This window comes from Physeter macrocephalus, chromosome 11 (genome assembly GCF_002837175.3).
Source record: "Physeter macrocephalus isolate SW-GA chromosome 11, ASM283717v5, whole genome shotgun sequence".
Taxonomy (NCBI): Eukaryota; Metazoa; Chordata; class Mammalia; order Artiodactyla; family Physeteridae; genus Physeter; species Physeter macrocephalus.
In genome coordinates this window covers 50,442,401-50,464,701 of record NC_041224.1, presented here as the reverse complement: position 1 = coordinate 50,464,701, position 22,301 = coordinate 50,442,401, and the positions used below count along the sequence as shown (strand labels likewise).

At 36.6% G+C, this 22,301-nt stretch overlaps 1 protein-coding gene across 9 annotated transcripts in view; it reads right to left on the bottom strand.

Annotated features, from left to right (window-relative positions):
• Window positions 1-22,301, bottom strand: part of TCF12 (transcription factor 12) — a 399,044-nt gene that overhangs the window by 92,432 nt on the left and 284,311 nt on the right. For all 9 annotated transcript variants that reach the window (XM_055087985.1, XM_028496359.2, XM_055087984.1 and 6 more), the window contains one exon: window positions 2,352-2,487. In XM_055087985.1, coding sequence (XP_054943960.1) covers window positions 2,352-2,487 — 136 coding nt within the window. The remainder of the gene's footprint in view (window positions 1-2,351; window positions 2,488-22,301) is intronic.

Sequence of the window (22,301 nt, the reverse complement as noted above, 5' to 3'; positions counted from 1 at the left end):
CCTCCATACATACCAAGAGTGTCAACTGAACTGTTCCTATCAGTCTGGAGCCCATCACTCTCTTTTGGGGTAGTTAGCAGTAGAATACATTGCTGTTTAGATAAGGACAGTTTTTCACTGCCATGGGAATGGAAATTTTTCTTTTATATTTTTAATCTCATCATTAGCTGCCACTCTACAATTATATAAATAATGTTGGATTCAAAATCATGAACTTAGGATACAGAGTTCACTTTTGGGAGGTTTCAAAGTGTAATAGTTAAGAGAGTAAGCTGATTGGATTCAAATTTCAGCTCCATCACACAGCAGCTTTGTGAGCCTGGGCAAGTTACTTAACCTCTTAGAACTTCAGTTACCTACAATAACGTCCTGGAGTTATTGCAATAAATATAATACAGAAAGATGCTCAGGGCAGTGCCTAACAGAAAGTGACACAATAAATTTTAGCCATTATTACTAGGTTTATATTAAAAACTGTGGCAAGAGTATTATAAGTTAGATACTGTTTTGCAGAATGTTGATTTCCTAAAGAATCTAAATAGCTTGAGAAGATGCTAAGATTGGCTTAGATTATCTCTGAAGTCCTTTCAGAGATTTTATGGATAACTGCAATGCCAAGAAAGAGTCTCTGAGACTGAGAAATAACAATGAAGAATGGAATAATAATCCACTAAATGGTATTCACCCAGGAGATGAGTGCACCTCCCTGGATACCAAGGCTTGGCAAGTTACTAGGCTTCCTGGGTCTTGGTTCCTTATTTGCAACATGACGTTAATATTATAACCTCACAGAGTTTTTGTAAAGATGCAGTATGTATAACACAGTACCTGGCATAGAACAAATAATCCATAGTACCTAGCATTATCATAATCAAAATGAAAATGAAGAATATATAAGCTTTAATTTCTGGAAAGCTTGAGTATTTATGAAATCCACTCCCCCTCCCTGCCCTCAATATTCCAATAGTTCATCTCCTCCTTGAACTCTTAGTAATAGTATACTGGTCTATATTAGTGCTTTTTGTCACAGTGTGTGCTCACATAGCATACTAACAGATACTTTTCTAGAGTGACACTGCCACATCTAGACTCAAAAGAATGTTCTTACCCTGACTAACTAATTTGGTGGGAAACAAAAGTGGAGAGGGAGAAAAGATACTTTAACTTACCATTTCCTTAATGAGTGCAGTGGTCTAAATCATCGGAGCTAACAGTACATATACTCAACCACCCATAACACTGAGAGGTGGGCACATCTAACCAGGACTTTCTATGCCTAATATGACAATCCATCACTGTGCCGTTTTACACCCTCAAGCATATTCTAGACCCAAAGGCTAGGGATATTTTACCAAAATTTAGGTTTGACAGAGGTAGACATATAAATTAGGGGTGTCAACAAGTATTTGTGGAATAACTGGGACATACTTTCTTTTGGTGGACTATGTTTATTTCAGAAGCTGGCCTATCCTTAATATAAACATGCTTTACAACTTCAATTTTCTTATATAAAGGACTGTTTGGTAAGAATAACCAAAAATTCCCACATTTAAACACTGACTGGATAGGGTGTCAGAGTATACCTGAGGCTTGCTGTAAGCAGCAACATAAAACAGATTGGCCTGCTTAGGCTATGTATAAGACATAAAAGAAGGAAGCTAAAGAAAATGACATTTGCATGCTTGATAGTTACTGAGGTTCCTTTTGAGGTGATGTTTTGGAGCTAGAGATGATGGCTGTACAGTTTTGTGAATATACTAAATGTCCCTGGATTGTACACTTTAATATGGATAATTCTGTTATGCTAATTTTACCTCAATTTTTTAAAAAGTGGGGAGTAGAAGCAATTAATATGCAAAGAACATTGGACTTGGAGTCAGAAAATCTTAAATTTTATCCTGCATAAATCACCTCTAGTTATATGAATGTGTCCTCTTTTGAGCCTCAATTTTATGTTAAAGCTAGTATTACGTCCACTGACTACTAGGACTGCTGTATGGATGAAATGAGAACGTATACTATAAAACCACTTTGTAAACTGTTGAGCGTTATATCAATTTTAGTCAAGTATGAGGTGTTAATATTAGTACATGACATTTTTATTATAAGAGGAAAAACTAATCCCATTTTTAAAGTTCCATTTTTCACTATTCAGTTCCTCATACTGATGACCAAATAAAATATTGTTTATTAAATATATATTATTTTATGTAAATAAGCCCCAATATCATTGTGATACCCAAGAAACCAAATTTCTTCTAATTAAAAGTATAGCCAGAAGCATAGACTAAGGGGGAGAGGGGTAGGGAAGAAACATTTGTAAAATGGGGTTTGTTGTGCGATACACTTACCAAGTGCTGCAGAGTCATGGAGTGGTCTTCTCCTGGAACTTGTAGCAGAGAATGAGTAGTACGGTGTCCCAGGTTTTCCTGAAGAAGAGATTTGTGCTGGGCTTCCAAGCCCTAGATCTTGTCTCAGTAGACTAGACTATAAAACAAGGCCAAAGAAACAAGTTATCTTCTCATTGATTATGAACCCAAATCTGAAAATGATATCACTCCTGAACTATCTATAGTAACTTCAACAAACCCTTGAATTTTAGGAAGTATCTAAGTACTTATTTGAATTTTATTAGACCATTAGTTTAAACCTGTATTTTCTCTTTTTCCCCAACCACATGTTGCCTGCTTTCTAGTAATTATGTAGATCCATACACTCTTAGGGTTGAAAGATACTTTAGTTACTACGTAGTTCCACGCTTTAATCATCAAGAACATTTTTGAAAAATGGCCACCCAGTCTTTGCTTGAATGCTTTCATGACCACAAAAGGTAGTCAATTCTGTTCTTTTTCCATTTGTTTTTTCCTTCTTGGAAAGCTCTCATTGTTTGAAGAGTGCCAATATTTTCAAGACTAGCCATTCCTATTTTCTCCAACTGTGTCTCATGACATGGTTTGAATGTCCTCCTCACCATCCCTGATACAGACCTCTAGATTTATTTTCCATTTGTCAAAGTCTCTTGCAAAGGAGAATGGAGAATAATGCCCCAGATGTGGCCTTATTAATGCAGAGTAGTTTTCAACACTACATTTAAACAACCCACTTGTGCTAGCTAGAGCATACTGAGAGGTTAAGAGTAATCACACCCTGTTACTCTTTATTGTGTAAGTTGCTATTAAGTCATGTCCCTCCAATGGTTTCTTTGTTCAGTTTGTGTTCTTTGGTTCCAAGTACAAGACTTAACATTTATCTCTGATAAAATTCATCTTGTTATATTTGATCCATAATAATCATCCATTTTTATCCTTGTCCAGGATGACAAGGCGGAGGAGAGAGCCCTAATGTATGTCACAGTGATGTCATGAAACTGTGTCAAGTACTTCACTGAAATCCAGAGATTCAGCAGCCCTGACCTACTAACGAATTGACCCTGTCATAAAGCAAATGAAGTTAATTTGGCAGAATTTGTTTTCAAGCTTTCTGGTAGCTGAGGGAAAAGGAAGACCTCAATTGGAAAGGGTGTTAGATATACTTGAGAAGATGCTCTCAAATGAAAAGAGCTGTGATTTCTCTAATATATTTACTATTCTCCCACTCAATAATACCTCTTACTGTTATCACCATACTGTTGGTAGTTGTCATTCCAGCCACTGAGCATCATAAACGTACTGAGAAATAAACCTCAGCTCTGGTTAGAAAGAATCAGTAGAACTCTTTTTTTTTTTTTTTTTGTGGTATGCGGGCCTCCCTCTTGTTGTGGCCTCTCCCGTCGCGGAGCACAGGCTCCGGACGCGCAGGCTCGACGGCCATGGCTCACGGGCCCAGCCGCTCCGCGGCACGTGGGATCCTCCCAGACCGGGGCGCGAACCCGGTTCCCCTGCATCGGCAGGCGGACGCGCAACCACTGCGCCACCAGGGAAGCCCCTCAGTAGAACTTTATAATGCTAGTCATAATAGTCCAGACCCTGCCTCCAGAAAGACTTTCATTTCAGTTTGTCACACTATTTAATAATTTTAAGTAATATTTATGTTTCAGCTTAAAAATCTAAGATGGAATTAACAGAACATAAAATTAACCACTTTAACATTTCCAATCAGTGACATTTAGTACATTCATAATGTTGTGCAACCATCACCATCTAGTTCCAGAACATTTCATCACCCCAAAAGGCAACTCCATACCCATTCAAACAGTCACTTCCATTCCTACCCTCCTCCAGCCCCCGACAACCACTAATCTGCTTCTGTCTCTGGATTTAACTTATTTTGAATATTTCATATAAATGGAATAACTAATATGTGACCTTTTGCATCCAGCTTCTTTCACTTTGCATAATGTTTTTGAAGTTCATCATGTTGCAGCATGTATCAGTACTTCATTTCTTTTTAGGAATGAATGATATTCCATTGGACGGATATACTACAATTTGTTTATGCATTTATCCATTGATGTAACATCTTGATTTTTTTCCAGCTTTGGACTATTGTGAATAGTGTTGCTATGAACATTTGTGTGCAAGTATTTGTTTGAGTATCACTTTTCAATTCTTTTGGTTATACACTTAAGAGTGGAGTTGCTGGGTCATGTGGGAAAATCTAACTTTTTGAGAAACTGCCAAACTGTTTTCCATGGTGACTGGACAATTTTACACTTCATTGTATGATGGTTCTAAGTTCTCTACAGCCTTACCAATACTTGTTACTTTCTGTTTTTTAAATTATAGCCATCCTCATGGGTGTGAAGTGGTATCTTATTGTGGTTTCGATTTGCATTTCCCTCGTGACTAATGATGCTGAACAACTCTTCTTGGGCTTGATGGTCCTTTGTATATCTTCTTTGGAAAAATGTTTATTCAAGTCCTTTGCCCATTTTTGAATTGAGTTGCCTTTCTGCTGTGGTATTCTATGAGTTCTTATATGTTCTGTTCTGTATATTAGACCCTTATCAGACATCTTATTTGCAATATTTTCTCCCATTTTGTAGGCTGTCTTTTCACTTCTTGATAATGTCCTTTGATTCACAAAAGTTTTTAATATTGATGAAGTCTAACTTATTTTTCCCTTTGTTTCTTGTGCTTTTAATGTCATATCTAAGAATCCACTGCCAAATCCAAGGTAATGAAGATTTATCCCTACATTTTCCTCTAAGAGTTTATAGTTTTAGCTCTTATACTTAGATCACTGATGCACTTTGAGTTAACGTTTGTATATAGTGTAAGGTAGGGGTCCAACTTCATTCTTTTGTATGTGGATATCCAGTTGTTCTAGCACTATTTGTTGAGGAAAATAGTATTTCCTAACTCAGTGGTCTTGGCACCCTTGTTAAAAATCAATTGGTCACAGATGTTTGGGTTTCTATCTGGACTTTCAATTCTATCACATGGGTCTATATGTCTACCTTATACCAGTTCCACAGTGTTTTGGTTACTGTAGCTTTGTATTAAGTTTTGAAATTGGAAAGTATGCGTACTCCAATTTTACTTTTCTTTTTCAATGATGTTTTGGCTATTCGGGATTTCTTAAAGTTACATATAAATTTGAGGATCAGCTTTTCCATTTCTGCAAAAAGATGCCATTGGAATTTTGATAGGGATTGCATCGAATCTGTAGATTGCTTTGGGGAGTATTGCCATCCTAACAACAATAAGTCTTCCAATTGATGAACACTGAATATTTTTCCATTTCCTTAGGTCTTCTTTAATTTCTTTCAGCAATGCTTTGTAGTTTCCAGTGTACAAGTCTTACACCTTGTAGTTAAATTTATTCCTAGGTATTTTATTCTTTTGGATGATACTGTAAGTTGAGTTGTTGCTTAATTTTATTTTTGGTTTGTTCATCAGCGTAAAGAAGTAAAACTAAATTTTGTGTGTTGATCTTGAATCTTGCAACTTCGCTAAATTCATTTATTAGCTCTAATAATTTTATTATAGATTCCCTATATATAAAGATCATATCATCTGCAAACAGAGATAGTTTTACTTCTTCCTTTCCAATTTGGATGTCTTTTATTTCTTTTTCTTGCCTAAATGCTCTGGTTAGAATGTACAGTAAAATGCTGAATGAAAGTGGTGAAAGTAGACATCTTTGTCCTGTTCCTGATCATAGGAGGAAAGGCTTTCATGTTTTACCATTGGGCATGGTATTAGGTGTGGGTTTTTCACAAATGACCTTTATCAAATTGAGGAAGTTCCTGCCTATTCCTAGTATTGTGAAGTGTTTTATCATAAAAGGGTGTTGGATTTTGTCAGATGCTTCTTCTGCATCAAATGTGATGACTAAGTGACTTTTCCCCCCTTCATTCTAATTAATGAATGATCAATTCTCATATGTCTAACACACATGCATTCTTAAAATAAAACCCAGTTAGTTGTGGTGTGCAATCCTTTTAACACGGTGGTGGATTTGTAGCTTGTTAGTATTTTGTGGAAAAATTTTCATTAATATATAAAAAGGATATTGGTCTGTAGTTTCCTTTTTCCTGTGATATCTCTAGTTTTGTATCAGGGTAATTCTTGCCTCATTGAATGAGTTAAGAAGTGTTTGAGAAGGATTGGTGTTAATTCTCCTTTAAATGATTGGTAAAATTCATTAGTGAAACCATTTGGTCCTGTGCTTTTCTTTTTTGGGAGGATTTTTATTACCGATTCAATCTACTTGTTTTAGTTCTGTTCAGATTTTCTATTTCTTCAGTTTTGATGGTGTGTATGTTTCTAGGAATTTGTCCATTTCTTCTACAGTGTCTGATTTTTTAGCATACAATTGTTCACAGTATTCTTTTATAATCCCTTTTATTTTTGTAAGGTTGGTAGTAATGCTCCCTATTTTCATTTCTGATTTTAGTAATTAGACTTTTTTTCTTAGTCAATATAGCTAAAGGCTTGTCAATTTTGTTTATCTTTTCAGAGAAGCAACTTTTGATTTTGTTGGTTCTATTGTTTTCCTTTTCTCTATTTTAAAAAATTTCTGCTCTAATCTTTATTATTTCCTTCCTTTTGCTAGCATTGGGTTTGGTTTTCTTTTCTTTTTCTAGGTTCTTATGGTGTAAAGTTAGGTTACTGATCTTTCTTCTTTTTCAATGTAGACATTTACAACTATAAATTTCCTCCTGATCACTGCTTTAACTGCACCTCATATCTTTTGCTATACTGTCTCTTCTTGTGATATTTGATATTTCAGTTTTTCAAAAAAAGCCTATTCAACAATGCTGGAGCACACATGAAGTAATCAGTATATTAAATCACCCAAAGATCACTGCATCTTTCAGAAATGTTTATAATTAAGAAGACAAATTTTTCAGACTTCTCAAAAGGTAAGTGATTCTTTGAATATCAGAGTTGATATCTTCTTTTACAAAAGAGGAAAGTGAGAAGAGGATTTCAATCACCAGACAATATGATGTGTATATGAAAAGACTGCATAATATCAATGTAATTATTTAGCATTAATCACACAAATTCCAACAGATACAAGGTTCAACATATTAGGAAACAAAGGTGTTGACTAACAGATATGAAGGAGAAATAGCTCCCTTTAAGACAATAATCTCAAGGAGAAATGATAAAAATGAGAAAACAAATAAATGTAAATGACACATGTATCCTTTCTATTTCTATAAAAAACCATTAGAAGTGGATCTCCTGATTATGTTATTTTGTGTGAGAATAGTGTGACCCAGGAATCATCAAGTCTCCCACACATTATACTAAAATTTCCATTGTTACATCTGTTTTGTGCTCCTTTCTTTCTGTTTTTTTGCCTGTGCTAGGCACATTTGACATTCCTCAAAGAGCAATTAGAATATGGCTAGAGTATGCTAGATGGAACATATTATTACCACATGTTTGAGGGCAGGGGTCATGTACCTTGAATTTTTCCTTAAAAACATCATTAGTCTTTTAATAGGATGTTCCCTGCTCAGTGCAAAACTGACTTTCATATCATGTTTTGAGGTGCCTGCTGTATTTATTACTTCATCTGTGTTTTCTCATGTAGAAGGTACATACAAAACTGGTCACTATACCCACACAAACAAATATGTGAGAGGAGATGGGCATTCATGTATCTCTTAACAGTGTTCCTTTCAACATTTCCCTGGCATATAAATTCTAATGAGCATATAAGACGATGATTAATACTAGTAGTCAACAAACCATGGCCTACAGGTCAAATTAGGCTTGTTTGGAAAATACTTTTATTGGAACACAGTCTCACTTAATTTACTTATATATTGGCTATGGCTGTTTTTGTGCTAGAGTGGAAGAGTTGAGTAGTTGCAACAGACAATGTATGATCTGGAAAGCCTTAATTATTTACTATGTAGCCCTTTTTAGAAAATATTAATTGATCCCTTATGTAATGCTTTAATGGCGAAACAAAGGGCTGAGTTTGGAGGATGGTTAAGTCTGTCTGCTTAAAGTTGTAAGATAAAGATAGATAAACTTTCAGATGAATAAAAGAGGAATAAAATGTAGCCAGTGAGTTATTTCTTCAAAGAAGTCCAGTAATAGTCATAATAAAGACTAAAAGAAGCATAAAACAATCTAAAAGGTGAACAGGCAAATGTACTTCTTATATTCCTAAAAGTAAATAAAATGTCGACAAAAACTCTGATATACTGGAAACAGCATGGGCTTTGGAGTTAGCTACCCTGAGTTCAAAACCTGACTGTAAGATCCTCGGCAAATTATCTAACATTAATGCATCTGTTTTGTTTGGTTATATTAATATTTCACAGGGTTACTGGGAGAAGTAAATGAAGCTTAAGTAAAAGTGAGTAGCATGGTTGTAGGCCCTAGAGAAAATAAAAACTCCATTTCATTTTTTTTCCTCCATAGGTTACCATATTCTAAGTATCACAAAGAATGAAAATAAGATGAGAGGCATTTTTTTTTATTGTTTCCTGGGCACAAACTCTTTCTCCTAAGTAAGGAGACCTTGTCTGCCCTGAATCCAAGACGGTTGAGTTGCAACTCCCAATGGCTAAAGTAAGATAGGATATTGGAAATAGAAAAGAGAATAGGCCCCCAGAGAAAGGATTGACAATCAGAGCTAAATCCAAAGAGGAGTGTGACAGATTTAAACTGTATCAACCTAGACCAAGAATAAACAGAAAAATGCCAAATTATTCTCAGAGTGATTCAGCAGAAGTGTGTATATCTGTGTGCATAAACCCACATTTAGCATACAAACATCTACAGACACATACTGAATGAAAGAAAAAGAATGCGTGTGCACCAATATGGTGAAATGTTAAATGATGAAACTCGATTAAGAGTACCTGGAAGCTCACTGTACTATTCTGGTATCTTTTCTGTGGGTTTGTAATTTTTCAAAATAAAAACTTGGAGAAAATCAGACTAAATATCAAGGATCCACTAGCACACCATCAAATGTACCATCTCAGTTAATATTTACTGCAATCTTACTAAGCATTATGTACAGAGATTTTATGTTATACAGATAGCAAGCAGTGGAACCTAAATTGAATCTAGTTCTGTTGAAGAGGCTCTTTCCTCAATACAATAAAACTTCCACAATAGTCCAGGAACCCAATTACCATTTATAAGATTAACTTAAAAAAATATAAGTGACCTATAAATGAATTTGTGAATTATAATCCTAAAGCTGAGTTACCTATAGAATACATACTGGTAGGTTTTTGTACATATGCATGAAATAAAGGAAGAAAAAAGAAGAACAAATTTTTTTAGGGAAAAAAGTTTCCTTGTTACCATTTTACCATTGATATACTCTTCTCCTTATTGTTGCCAAATCTGGAGATGTGGTTAGGAAATACCGTCTTCTTTTTCTCCAGTGAATATTAGTGCCAAAAAGATATAGAAGTTGTTCTTCATTCAGCTGCCCTTCATTCAGCTGTCCTAATCATAGAAATAACCATTTCCCCATTTTACCTGTATCATGGTCAAAATGATTAGGCAAAGTAAATGTAGGAGAAATTGTTTCTTCTAAGAACACAAGATGATATTTTATCCTGTTAACTAAAATGAAATGTTCAGTACTATAAGAAACACAAAAGAAGTTTAAGACAAGGTTTTCTCCACAAGGACTTGATAATCTAAGAAATAATACCCATGGAACTAATAGTAAATGTGACTTTAAAAATCAAGGGCTAAACTATATATGCCTAACATTTTGATATTCTACCACTGACAAAATCATGTATTATTCCTTTATTTGATCCTTTAAACATTTTGGTAAAACTAAAGTGCACATAATAAACTACTGAATTTTTTCCTAAAATAATATTACATATCAGCTCATATTATTGATTTTTCTGCCTGCCTGAAACAAATGAGAAGCATTATTGATCTTGTCCTGGAGGTATCTAAGGCAAAAAGAATACCCAAGTATCCCAGAGGATACAGAACTAGACAAAGCAGTTTTATTCTGTCTTATTCAAGGCAGAATTAGTATTCTGAAATGACACAGCACTAAATTTCTTAACACATGCTTAGAGAAAAGAATCTTTTCTACAGTCATCTAGCAACTCCATCTGTGAAAAATGTATCTAATTACCAAAGAATAATTAATAAAGAGTTATTCCTGAAACACTAAGATAGCCTAGATTATTTTTTGCTCTTTGTATTCTTTTAATGCCTTTATATATATATGAAATAAATTATTTTTCAAAGAAGAAATTTAGATGCTTGAAGTTTATTATATTATTCTCCCTACTCTTCTGGAATTTGAAGTTTCTTCAAATTAATAAAATACCATATTTCATTTTATTTTATTTATTTTTTAAAACATCTTTATTGGAGTATAATTGCTTTACAACGGTGTGTTAGTTCCTGCTTTATAACAAAGTGAACCAGCTATACATATACATACATCCCCATATCTTCTCCCTCCTGCGTCTCCCTCCCACCCTCCACATCCCACCCCTCTAGGTAGTCACAAAGCACAGAGCTGATCTCCCTGTGCTATGTGGCTGCTTCCCACTAGCTATCTATTTTACATTTGGTAGTGTATATATGTCCACGCCACTCTCTCACTTCGTCCCAGCTTACCCTTCCCCCTCCCCGCGTCCTCAAGTCCATTCTCTACGTCTGAGTCTTTATTCCTGTCCTGCCTCTACGTTCTTCAGAAACTTTCTTTTTTTTTTTTAGATTCCATATATGTGTGTTAGCATACGGTATTTGTTTTTCTCTTTCTGACTTACTTCACTCTGTATGACAGACTCTAGGTCCATCCACCTCACTACAAATAACTCAATTTCACTTCTTTTTATTAGCCTAGATTATTGTAATAAAAACCTAGAGTAAGTTTCATTTTTTTTTTTTTGTTTTTTTGTTTTTTTGTGGTATGCGGGCCTCCCTCTGCCGTGGCCTCTCCCGTTGCGGAGCACAGGCTCCGGACGCGCAGGCCCAGCGGCCATGGCTCACGGGCCCAGCCGCTCCGCGGCATGTGGGATCCTCCCAGACCGGGGCGCGAACCCGGTTCCCCTGCATCGGCAGGCGGACGCGCAACCACTGCGCCACCAGGGAAGCCCCGGGTAAGTTTCATTTTGAACTGCATATGACAAACCTTCAGCTTGAAGAAAAATTCTCATTTCTTTATATGGAACTTTAGTAGCCTATGCAATAATTTTTTTTGTTTTTAAAGTTCTCTCTTCCTCTTCATGTGCTTGAGAAACCCTGACTCTAAAATGTAAACTTGAAAAGGCTATTTAGAGAAAGTCTTCATGGTGATACTGACCAAAGTGTAAAGAAGAGTATATAAAGTAGTGGGCATGGCCAACATCATTTACTAATGCAACTTCTTCTTAATTATATTGGAAGATACTGTGAATGTAATTTCATAGTAACACAGGAAGATATCCGATATTAAAATGGTGCTGATAAGTAGCCAGGAAGATTCAAAATCACACTGCAGTAATTTGGATATTCTTTACCCTTAAAAGGGAAAGTATATGAAAACTTGATAAATATAAACTTACTTCCTCAGAACTACTTTTTGCCATTAAATGGCTTGGTCCAAATGCTGTACTACATATACTTTGATATCTATGCACAATCAGAGAAAATAAGGACCTAATGTCAAAAATTTTTATCCTCATTTTATGATTAAAAATTTGAAGCACTAACTTAACACTAATTTGTTTTCTAGAAAAGATGGAGAGTACCTAATGTTGTAGTCATATATTTCAAAAAATTTAAAATATTTAATACGGACTCTTGGAACCACTGACTGCTCTTTGTATATTCTACAGACCTCCTTAATTTCATGCCTATATTATATCCCTGAAATGGTATGCAGTTTTCATACATAAGGGCAAGCAGCTGTTTCCAAATTTGTCTTTTTGAGAGGGGGAGCTTATTAATTAAAGATGTAGAAAGGTATAAAAAACAATCATGATAAAATAGAGTACATAAATTGTTAAAATTTCCCAGATGAATTCTTTTTTTTTTTGGCCACGCGGCTTGCAGGATCTTAGTTTCCTGACTAGTTCCCGGACCAGGGATTGAACCTGTTTCCTCAGCAGTGAAAGTGTGGGGTCCTAACCACTGGACTGGCAGGGAATTCCTCTCAGATAAATTCTTTATACTGTACCATGTGTTCTTTTGTCACTGAGGGATAAAGAAAGAAAACTGTTCTAAAAGCAAAATTAGTATAGTATTATTATATTTGCAACTGCTCTTTTAATTTAGAAACATCACAGTACAGCTCAGCTGTGAGTCCATCTGAAGTTTCAGAGACAGGCGAATTGAAAATGACAAAGAAGCCTCTCACCTCATGTCACAACCAAATCAAAATCTCAGAGGGTGAAAGGGAACTCAGGGCAAAATATAAATGCTGGGCTTTAATAATTTATCAGTCTTCTTTTAACTTTCTACAAATGATTAAAAAACAGGCTGTAATAAATCTCGAATTTGGAAAACACAGACATTTGTGAAATAATTGTATTATTATGCAAATTCATTTACATTGAAATTCCAGGGATATGTTAGCAATTATCAGCAAGTTGTTAAAGAATTCTATCCTGAGAATCTCATTAGATAGCAATGCAAACTACAGTTATCATTCTGAGAACAAAGGGATCTTGAATGAGTAATCAATAGCAACTGGCAGAAAATGAGACATTAATTATGATCCTCTCTAGTGTTTTGTCTAAGACAAGATTTCATTAAATGCTTTGTGCAACCTGAATAGTTCCAAGTCATTACCAACATTTTGGACAATGTATTAATTGGGGGAGGGGGTGGGGAGGGATGTACAGGGAAACTAAAAGAAAACCTGAGATACTTCTATTTCTTTCCTGGGTCAATAAAAACACACCAGCCACCACTAGCCAACTGCTATGCTCATTCTTTTACAAGTCCCAAATCTTATAATCTCAACATGGTCTCTTGAAAATTTAATTATCCTTTTCAATATTTAAAGTGTCATGCAGGTTTGAGAAGATAATGACAGTCATCCATCAAATGCATCCTGCCAACACAATCAGCCCAATCTTTCTGGCTTAAAAAGAGAAAAAAGAAAAAAGAGAAGAAAAGAAACTACCTATATACTATTAAATTACTAAAACATGGCAATCTTAGCAGTTTAAGTTTCTCAATCTTCCTTAATTATCAGTAAACAGAAGGAAATTTTACCACCTTATTATTTCATTTTCACTATTTTTTTTTCTTTGAACTTTTCTCCTGAATCCTGTACCAGCCAATGGAAAGATAACAAAGTAGGAAGATCTGGATGTAGATTGATAAAAGAGACCTCCCAGAAATAAAAGAACTATGAAAAAACCCAGCAAAAATAAAAGCTATTTTAATATATCCAGTATTTAAATAATTTAAGAACGACTTGGGATTTTATAGGCTTCCATAAGGAGAGTCCCCACTTTCAAAAATGCTACAAGAATGTCTTGAAGGCAGACTCCCATGAGGTCAGTAGTGAGCATACTCTATGCATGTCTTCTCCTAAGTGAGCAGTTTTTCTGTTTGAATTTAGAAACTTCCTTGATAAATAGGGCCCTCTGGAAGACTTCCTGTAAAGGTACCAGTATGCCTTTGAGCCTTTTCTTTAATGAATACAAAGCAGCCAACTATGTAAGATGTTAACCAACATAAGAAGAACAACAGATAAGGAAATGTCATTTCTCTTTTGCTTCTGTGGAAATGGTGTTATGTAGTCCTAAGATTTTCAGCAGAGTTCTAATACTTTGAAGCCACTCCCTTTCCGTTTAATGCTAGCTTTCACATCTAGTAAATGAGTATGCCCTCTTTCCCATACCTTGCATTTTCAAGAATACAATTAAGGGTAACACAAAACCCAATATAGCACTAGGCCTACAGTTTGGCATGTAATACTTTTTGAAATAAAACATTCTATACTGGACATCTTTTTAAAAATCAAACTTTTTATTTTGGGAATTTTCAAATATAAACAAAAGCAGGAAAAAAAGTGTAATAAACCTTTATTTATATACCTTTCACCCAGCTTCAACAACTCTCAGTATTCTGCTGCTTCTGCTTCATTTATTCTTCCATCTCTCAGCTCCTGTTACATCCCCCAAACTGACAACAATCCGTTATTAACATGTAATACCCAGTCTGTGGTCACCTCTTTTTTCACTTTTTTCCCCCAAGATGGTGTCTAATCTCTAGCCATTATTTAACACACTCCTTTCTCCTGAAATAAGTTTACGAAAGAATAATGATCTTTGAAACAATATTGTGAAACAGCACTGAGCAGCACGAAAAATATAATTAGCAAGTTTTATGGAGGGAATAGGAACAAAGAAACAATGCCTCTTCGCCCTGCCAAGTTACCTCTGCATAATCTAACTCTCTCTGGCCTTTTAACAGAAGCAGGAAATTAAAACTGCCTACTGTTCATACTTCATGATGAGACATAACTCCCACAAAACAATTTATTTTACCTCTGCTCCAAACAACTCACAAAGCCCGGCTCACCCTGAAGGCAGCTGATGGCTTACTACCCTTTCCTGGATCACGGGATTCAGACTCAAACATTTTTTGAATGCCTACTGTGTGCCAGCCACCGTGCATGCCCTTTCACATGCTCCTTTATTAGTGAATCATCTCTTGGATGGCTTCAACATTTGATCCAACAGCCAGTTTTATGTCTTTTTTTTTTTTTTTTTTTTTTTTTTTTTCGCACAGGCTCAGCGGCCATGGCTCACGGGCCCAGCCGCTCCGCGGCACGCGGGATCTTCCCAGACCAGGGCACGAACCTGTGTCCCCTGCATCGGCAGGCAGACTCTCAACCACTGCGCCACCAGGGAAGCCCCAGTTTTATGTCTTCACATTCCTGACTCCAACAATCCTCCATCACCATCGAATAATCTACTCCTGAAAAAAAGGTGTTGGTATGGGGAACCACTTGACTTCTGAAATTTTTAAGTTCAATATTCAATTCTGACATAATCTCTTCTTAAAGCACCATCACTCCCCTACTACTTATTGCACCTGTAAAACGTAAAACAGAAACCTCAGTTAAACAGAGCTGAGAGACCAGAAGGGAGAGCTCTCACCACCTGTGACGATAACAGAGTCCAGAAGGAAGAAGAAAGACTCCTCTTCTTTCCTGACAAGGACTCAGTCAATGAAAAGCCATGAACTCTTGTTTACTCCAGCCCTCCCAATTTCCTTTTCGCCCTCTATAAAAGCGTTCTCCTTTCCTTGCTGTGGGAGACTTGCATGTGGCTCACCATGCTTACAGACCTTGAATTGCAATTCTTTGCTGATTCCAAATAAACCCATCTTCGTTGGACAAATATCTGGTACTCTATTTATTTTAGGTCAACATTTTGGTGGCCCATAGGGAGACCAGAGAAGACCCCCAATGACTCTGGGGCTGGTAAGCAAACAGGTGTAGTACTCACAATTGAGTCCATTTTGCTCACTGATTTTCTTGCTGACCCTGAGATTTGAAGGTATGTCTTTCTCCTGGATCCATGCTCTTACCCTCTTTGTGTTTGAAGGTCTCCAGGCTTTATTTGGGAACTATTTTAAGGTTTCACCTTTCTGGTTAAGGCCTTGCTCTGTATGTGAATACTTGTTTGGCATGCCAGTCTGATTTTGAGAACAGACTGGCTCAACTAAAGCTGGCTGAGAAGCTGTCCACCCATTCCTTTGGTAACAGGGACTGCTTCACTGAAACCGCTTCAGTTGAGCCTCTGGCCCATTTCTATGAAAGAGGGGCTGTTCTCTGGAAACTTGTTGAAAAATCTTTGGCCCTGTTCCTCTAGGACAAAGCTGTTTCCTTCGAACTGGATGATATAAGCTTGCTGGTTGTTCTTTGAACTGAGCTGTTTGGGCAGTCTGAAAAATTATTTTCTTTTACTCTAGAGAAAAACCTCTGAGGAATGGGATCCCAGTTATTTAAGTATTTTGAGGGCACCCCCTCTTACAGAAACTCAGGCTGATTTTATGTTTAAGAACCTTCCTTGGGCACATTTTAAACTAAATGGACCAACCTGACCAAAGGCAATTTAGAATATCAATGGCCATTATGGGGAACATCTGAAATTCCCAACTTTAATTTCCTTTAAATTGAATTTGACTACAACCGCTCAAAAATTTTGAGAACTGAGGTGAATACCTATTTTAATTGGTATTTTGAGGCTTCCCAATGTTATCAGGAGTCTGAAATTGCCTCTCCGCAAAATAAGATTTTAAGGTAAGATTTCTCTTGTTGAACTCCCCTTTTTCTCTGAAACTCTCCCTACTCCCTTTTCTTCTGAACTTGTCAGAACCTGTCCCTTTAAAATTAAGCCTTCTGAGGATCCAGAGGCTAAACCCTTAATTTCCTATATTCCCTGGACCAAAGCTGAACTGGGAGCCATAGTCAAATATTTTCCCAAAGTAACTAAAGATCCTCACAGATTTGCTGAAGAATTTAATATAGTCATTCAAACTTATCAACCTGGTTTCTCTAATTATATCAACTATAAGTTTATATACTTGTCAGTGAAGGCCAGACCCAGTACTGAAAACTGCTAATTGGGAAAATCCTGAAAGGTCTCTAGAATTACAACTGGGAGACCAGCCCACTAACTTATTATATGATCAGGCTCAGTCAATCACTAGGTGACTTCATCAAGCAATTCCTGGGGCTTTTCCAAATCCTGTTGATTGGAACAAATTCACACTTGCACACAAAAATCTGATGAACCTGTTCATGACTATTACAATCGACTTCAAATTGTTTTTAAAGAAAATTCTGGTTTTCCTTCATATGTTGATTCCACCTGAGGAGCTTTTAACTCTACGTTTATTAATGGGCTGAACCAGGACCTTTCCCTTCTAGTAAAAAGGACCAGGATGGAATGGGAAACTATGTCCACTCCAGATTTAGGTAATCTGGTAAACCAGCTCTCTCACACTCTCGAGCAGTCACCTAAAAGGAAGATGAACAAAATTCTTAATCCTCAACTCCAGCAAATGAAAGTTCCTAAACAAAGTAAAAACCCTCCTAGTTTTTGTTATTATTACAAAAAGCCAAGACTTTGAAAAAGAGACTGTTATAAATTTAAGTGCTTTAGGCACCTTTAGCTCTCTAACTAGCCTTTCCAACATCCTGCCAATTCTCAGTAGTAGGGGCTCTGAGGAACTACAGGCGCTCTTCCCAATTCTCCCTCTTAATCATCTTGGAGAAATGTTTCTCCAGATTTGGGATGAATCTCTTCCAGTCCTAACTGACACTAGAGCCACAGTCTTAGTGCTCAACTCCATGACTATAAAGCAGCCCATGCCTTGGAGTACTGAAACAGTTCAAATACTGAGGATCTCTAGTGAAGCTCAAGAGTTCCTGTCTCTGAACCTATTCCCTTCTGTTTAGGCCCAACGGGCTGAATTATATGCTCTTACGTGGGCTTGTACTTTAGCCAAGGACAAAGTTTGACAATATTTACACTGATAGTAGATATGCTTCTCAGAGTAGCTCATGATTTTCAAGTGTTGAGGAAGCAACATGGCTTTCTTACTTTCAGCAGAAATAAAATTAAAAGTTTTAAAAATTTAAATAAAATTTAAAATTATTAGATGTAATACTTTTACCTGTCACTTTAGCTATTATTAAGATTAGGGGGCATTCTAAACGTGACTTGCTGGAGGCTGAGGGAAATCACTTTGCTGGTATTTCCAAAAGAAATGCTGCCCTCAAAGGCACTAGCAGCAGCCAAATCTCTGTCATCGTCCAAAGGGATACTCCCCCAAAAGATAACTCAGAAAAACTGGCTAGAGGAACCCAAAAACTGGCCTCAGAAAAGGAAAAACAAGATTAGAAATTCAATAATTGTTGGTCTGATAAACAGAGAAAGCTCTGGTTTGGACCAAATAACAACCCAGTCCAAGAGAAGAGTCTAAAATTCCCACTCCTTACCACTGTATATGCTTTAAACTACTGGTCTACTGACAAAATGATAACATTCATGAATCAATATTGTTGGGGAAATTAAAACATGTATAAAACCATATAGATGAATATCAATAGTAATTTCTGGTCTCCAACCTCAGATGGATCATCAACACCTCCTGAAAAGCTTTTTACTTGTCACTAAAGAGCTCATGGAATTAGAAGAAAACTTCAATAAGGTCTGTTATTTCAATCAAACAACAGATGCTCTAATCCCTCTAATATAAAAATTCCAGTAAAGTGAATGTCTAGCTTCTACTCAAACACAGCCACCAAGAGGGAAGTCACTATTTACCAAGGTTGAATATTCCATCCTCTATACTAGGAGAATATTCCTTCTTATACTACATTAAAATCAGAATTGCTTAACTCCTACATATTGTCCAAAGTTTTAACCTTAAAAGTTACAGAACAACCCAAATTATGCTTCAAATATTTGAAGATGCTTCTCATGTTACTGGTGTCCTCCCTTCTTAAAACTAAATAGCCCTCTGTCCTTCAATCATTCTCTATATGCTAGAGATGCAAGTTACTTTACTATTTTCAAATAGTAAAATGTATTTCTAACAGGCGATTATGTCTATTTAGAAATACATTTGCTCAGAATGGTATACAACACCAGTTTCCCTGGCTCTAAATGTTGTGTTCTAATAATTTAGCCTAAAGCTAAGCTCTCTATCATTAGGTCTGTTGTTATGTAAAGAAATATCCCAACTGCTGTTTAAAACAACTAGCTTTAATTTATCATCCTGGGGAAACATCAGGTTAGTGTAGGATTGGCTGCATATGAAAAACCTGATTCTCTTAATTGTGAGAAACACATACCTGCGTTGGAAAAAAATCATGCTTTGATGGAATATTATGCATTATCTGGAGTAAGGTAAGTTCAGTTAAGGGCCAGACAGAAAACATTTAAGCTTTGTGGGCCATATTGTCTCTTTGTAACTACTCAACTCCATTTTTGTAGCAAGAAAGAAGCCATAGCTAATACATAAATGAATGAACATGGATATGTTCTAATAAAATCATTCAAGGGGTTGAGATATTTGGCTGGTAGCCATAGTTTGCTGACCCCTGTTCTAGAGCATACTTTTCTAGGTTACCTGATTCTCGTTCTGTGGGAGCTATTTTACAACTCTCTAAATTGTAGATAACTAGTAGCAATGAAAAATAATTCTTATATGTACATCTGAAAAAAAATTCTGTCCAGTAAAGGGATGAAAGACCTTTCCCCACCCTCAATACCTCTACCACCCTGCTCCAAAGAAAAAGAAAAACGTTTTGCCTCTCTGTTTGAATATTAATTTCCATACTTTTGATCTATGAATGTGTCTGTTTTTGGATTCTCCTTTGAACTGGTTCTAACACCTTACAGATTTCTTCACTGATGAGATACAATCTATATACATGTTCATTTTTATAGCTATAGGTCATGATTTTATTTTTTAAAAATTATCTCAACACCTGCAATGTGCTGTTGTTATATAATAAGATCTGTCTAAACTACCTATCACACTGTTCTTGATATGTAGCCTAGAGCAATACCATTTCAAATAGTTTCCTTGTCACCAGTTTATAAATTCTCTTGCAAATCGTAAACTAAAGCTTAACTTTTCTAAGAAACACCTGTATTTTATATCATGCCTCGTGTCCAATCCCAAACCCTTACAGGATAAAATATAAACTCTTTGTTTAGGTACCCAAGCATCATCCTTACAGTTCACACATCTCACACTGTTTCCCTAAATAAATATTCCATTCAAGCCAAGTTAAAATGCTACTATTCCTAGAATACACATTCACTTCTTTTTTCATTCCAAATACATTCATTCAAAAGGTGCTCATTGTGGTAACCGGGATGCGGGGTGGGGTGGGAGGGAGGTTCAAGAGGGAGGGGATATATGTATACATACAGATGATTCACTTTGTTGTACAGAAGAAACTAACACAACATTGTAAAGCAACTATACTCCAATTTTTTTATTTTTAAAAAGGTATTCATTGATAGCTTCTATTTGTCAGGCACAGAGTGAGGTGCCGGAAATACAACAAACAAGCAGCCACTGACGGTGCCTTCACAAAGCTGATACTTTTGGTGGGAGAAAATTAAGGAAGAAGCAGTAAGATGTGCTGAATATTACTGCTTCTATTTTATTAGTCATAAGTTCTCTTTCCCCAAGATGTTCTCCTGTCTACTCTGTCAAATTTTACCCATCCTCCAAGATCTCAGCGTTCTGTACTCCCTTTGCAAAATCTTCTCTGTATCAAAATCGCATTCATTTCTCTCTCTTCTAACTTACATTTGTGCTACTTGAGATTTAATACGGATCACCTTATCACTTCAGTTAATTTTCTATGTGTACACAGTTGGTCTTCCCAACTAGAATGTAAGCTTCCTGAAGACTAATACTAATTCTTTTATTCTGTTGCCTGGCCCAGTTCCTTATACATAATAAAATAAGCAAATACTTATTGATAAGATTCTTTATCTTTTAAGCAAGCTTTGTAATGTGTGAAGTTTTTTTTTTGGACATTTTTTTACCCAGTGAGAAAAAAGTATGAGAAAAAAGATGAAGCATTTAAATTGTAAGTGAACTTGGTCTGCTTAAAACAGAAGTGGCAACAAATTTCTGTGAATTGGAAATGCTATAATTTCTAAGGGTACAATAGTCCATAGAGAATAAGGGATTCTTTTTATTAAAAATAAAATAAAACACACTAAGATTGCAAAATCTGGTTAATAAAATATTAAAATACAATGAATACATTATGTTGTGGGATACAGATCTGTGTAATATGTCCTATTAAATCAGTGTAAACTCATTATTTGATTAAAAGTCGGTTTGAAATAAAGCAAATCATCTGAAAATACTTCTTAAGGAATTTATTTTAAATTTATAGAAATTTGTGGCCCTGAACCAAGATGGCGGAGTAGAAGGACATGCTCTCACTCCCTCTTGTGAGAGCACCAGAATCACAACTAGCTGCTGGACAATCATCGACACAAAGACACTGGAACTCACCAAAAAAGATACCCCACACCCAAAGACAGAGAAGCCACAATGAGATGGTAGGAGGGGCCCAATCACAGTAAAATCAAATTCCATAACTGGTAGGTGGGTGACTCACAGACTGGAGAACACTTATACCACACAAGTACACCCACTGGAGTGAAGGTTCTAAGCCCCACGTCAGGCTTCCCAACCTGGGGGTCTGGCAACGGGAGGAGGAATTCCTAGAGAATCAGACTTTGAAGGCTAGTGGGATTTGACTGCAGGACTTCGACAGGACTGGGGGAAACAGAGACTCAACTCTTGGAGGGCACACACAAAGTACTGTGCGCATCGGAACCCAGGGGAAGGAGCACTGACCCCAGGGGAGACTGAACCAGACCTACCTGCTAGTGTTGGAGGGTCTCCTGCAGAGGCGGGGGGTGGCTGTGTCTCACCACGGGGACAAGGACACTGGCAGCAGAAGTTCTGGGAAGTACCCCTTGGCGTGAGCCCTCCCAGAGTCCACCATTAGCCCCACCAAAGAGCCCAGGTAGGCTCCAGTGTTGGGTTGCCTCAGGCCAAACAACCAACAGGGAGGGAACCCAGCCTCACCCATCAGCAGACAAGCAGATTAAAGTTTTACTAAGCTCTGCCAACCAGAGCAACAGTCAGCTCTACCCACCACCAGTACCTCCCATCAGGAAACTTGCACAAGCCTCTTACATAGCCTCATCCACCAGAGGGCAGACAGCAGAAGAAGAACTACAATCCTGCAGTCTGTGGAACAAAAACCACATACATAGACAGACAAGATGAAAAGGCAGAGGGCTATGTAACAGATGAAGGAACAAGATAAAACCCCAGAAAAACAACAAAATGAAGTGGAGATAGGCAACATTCCAGAAAAAG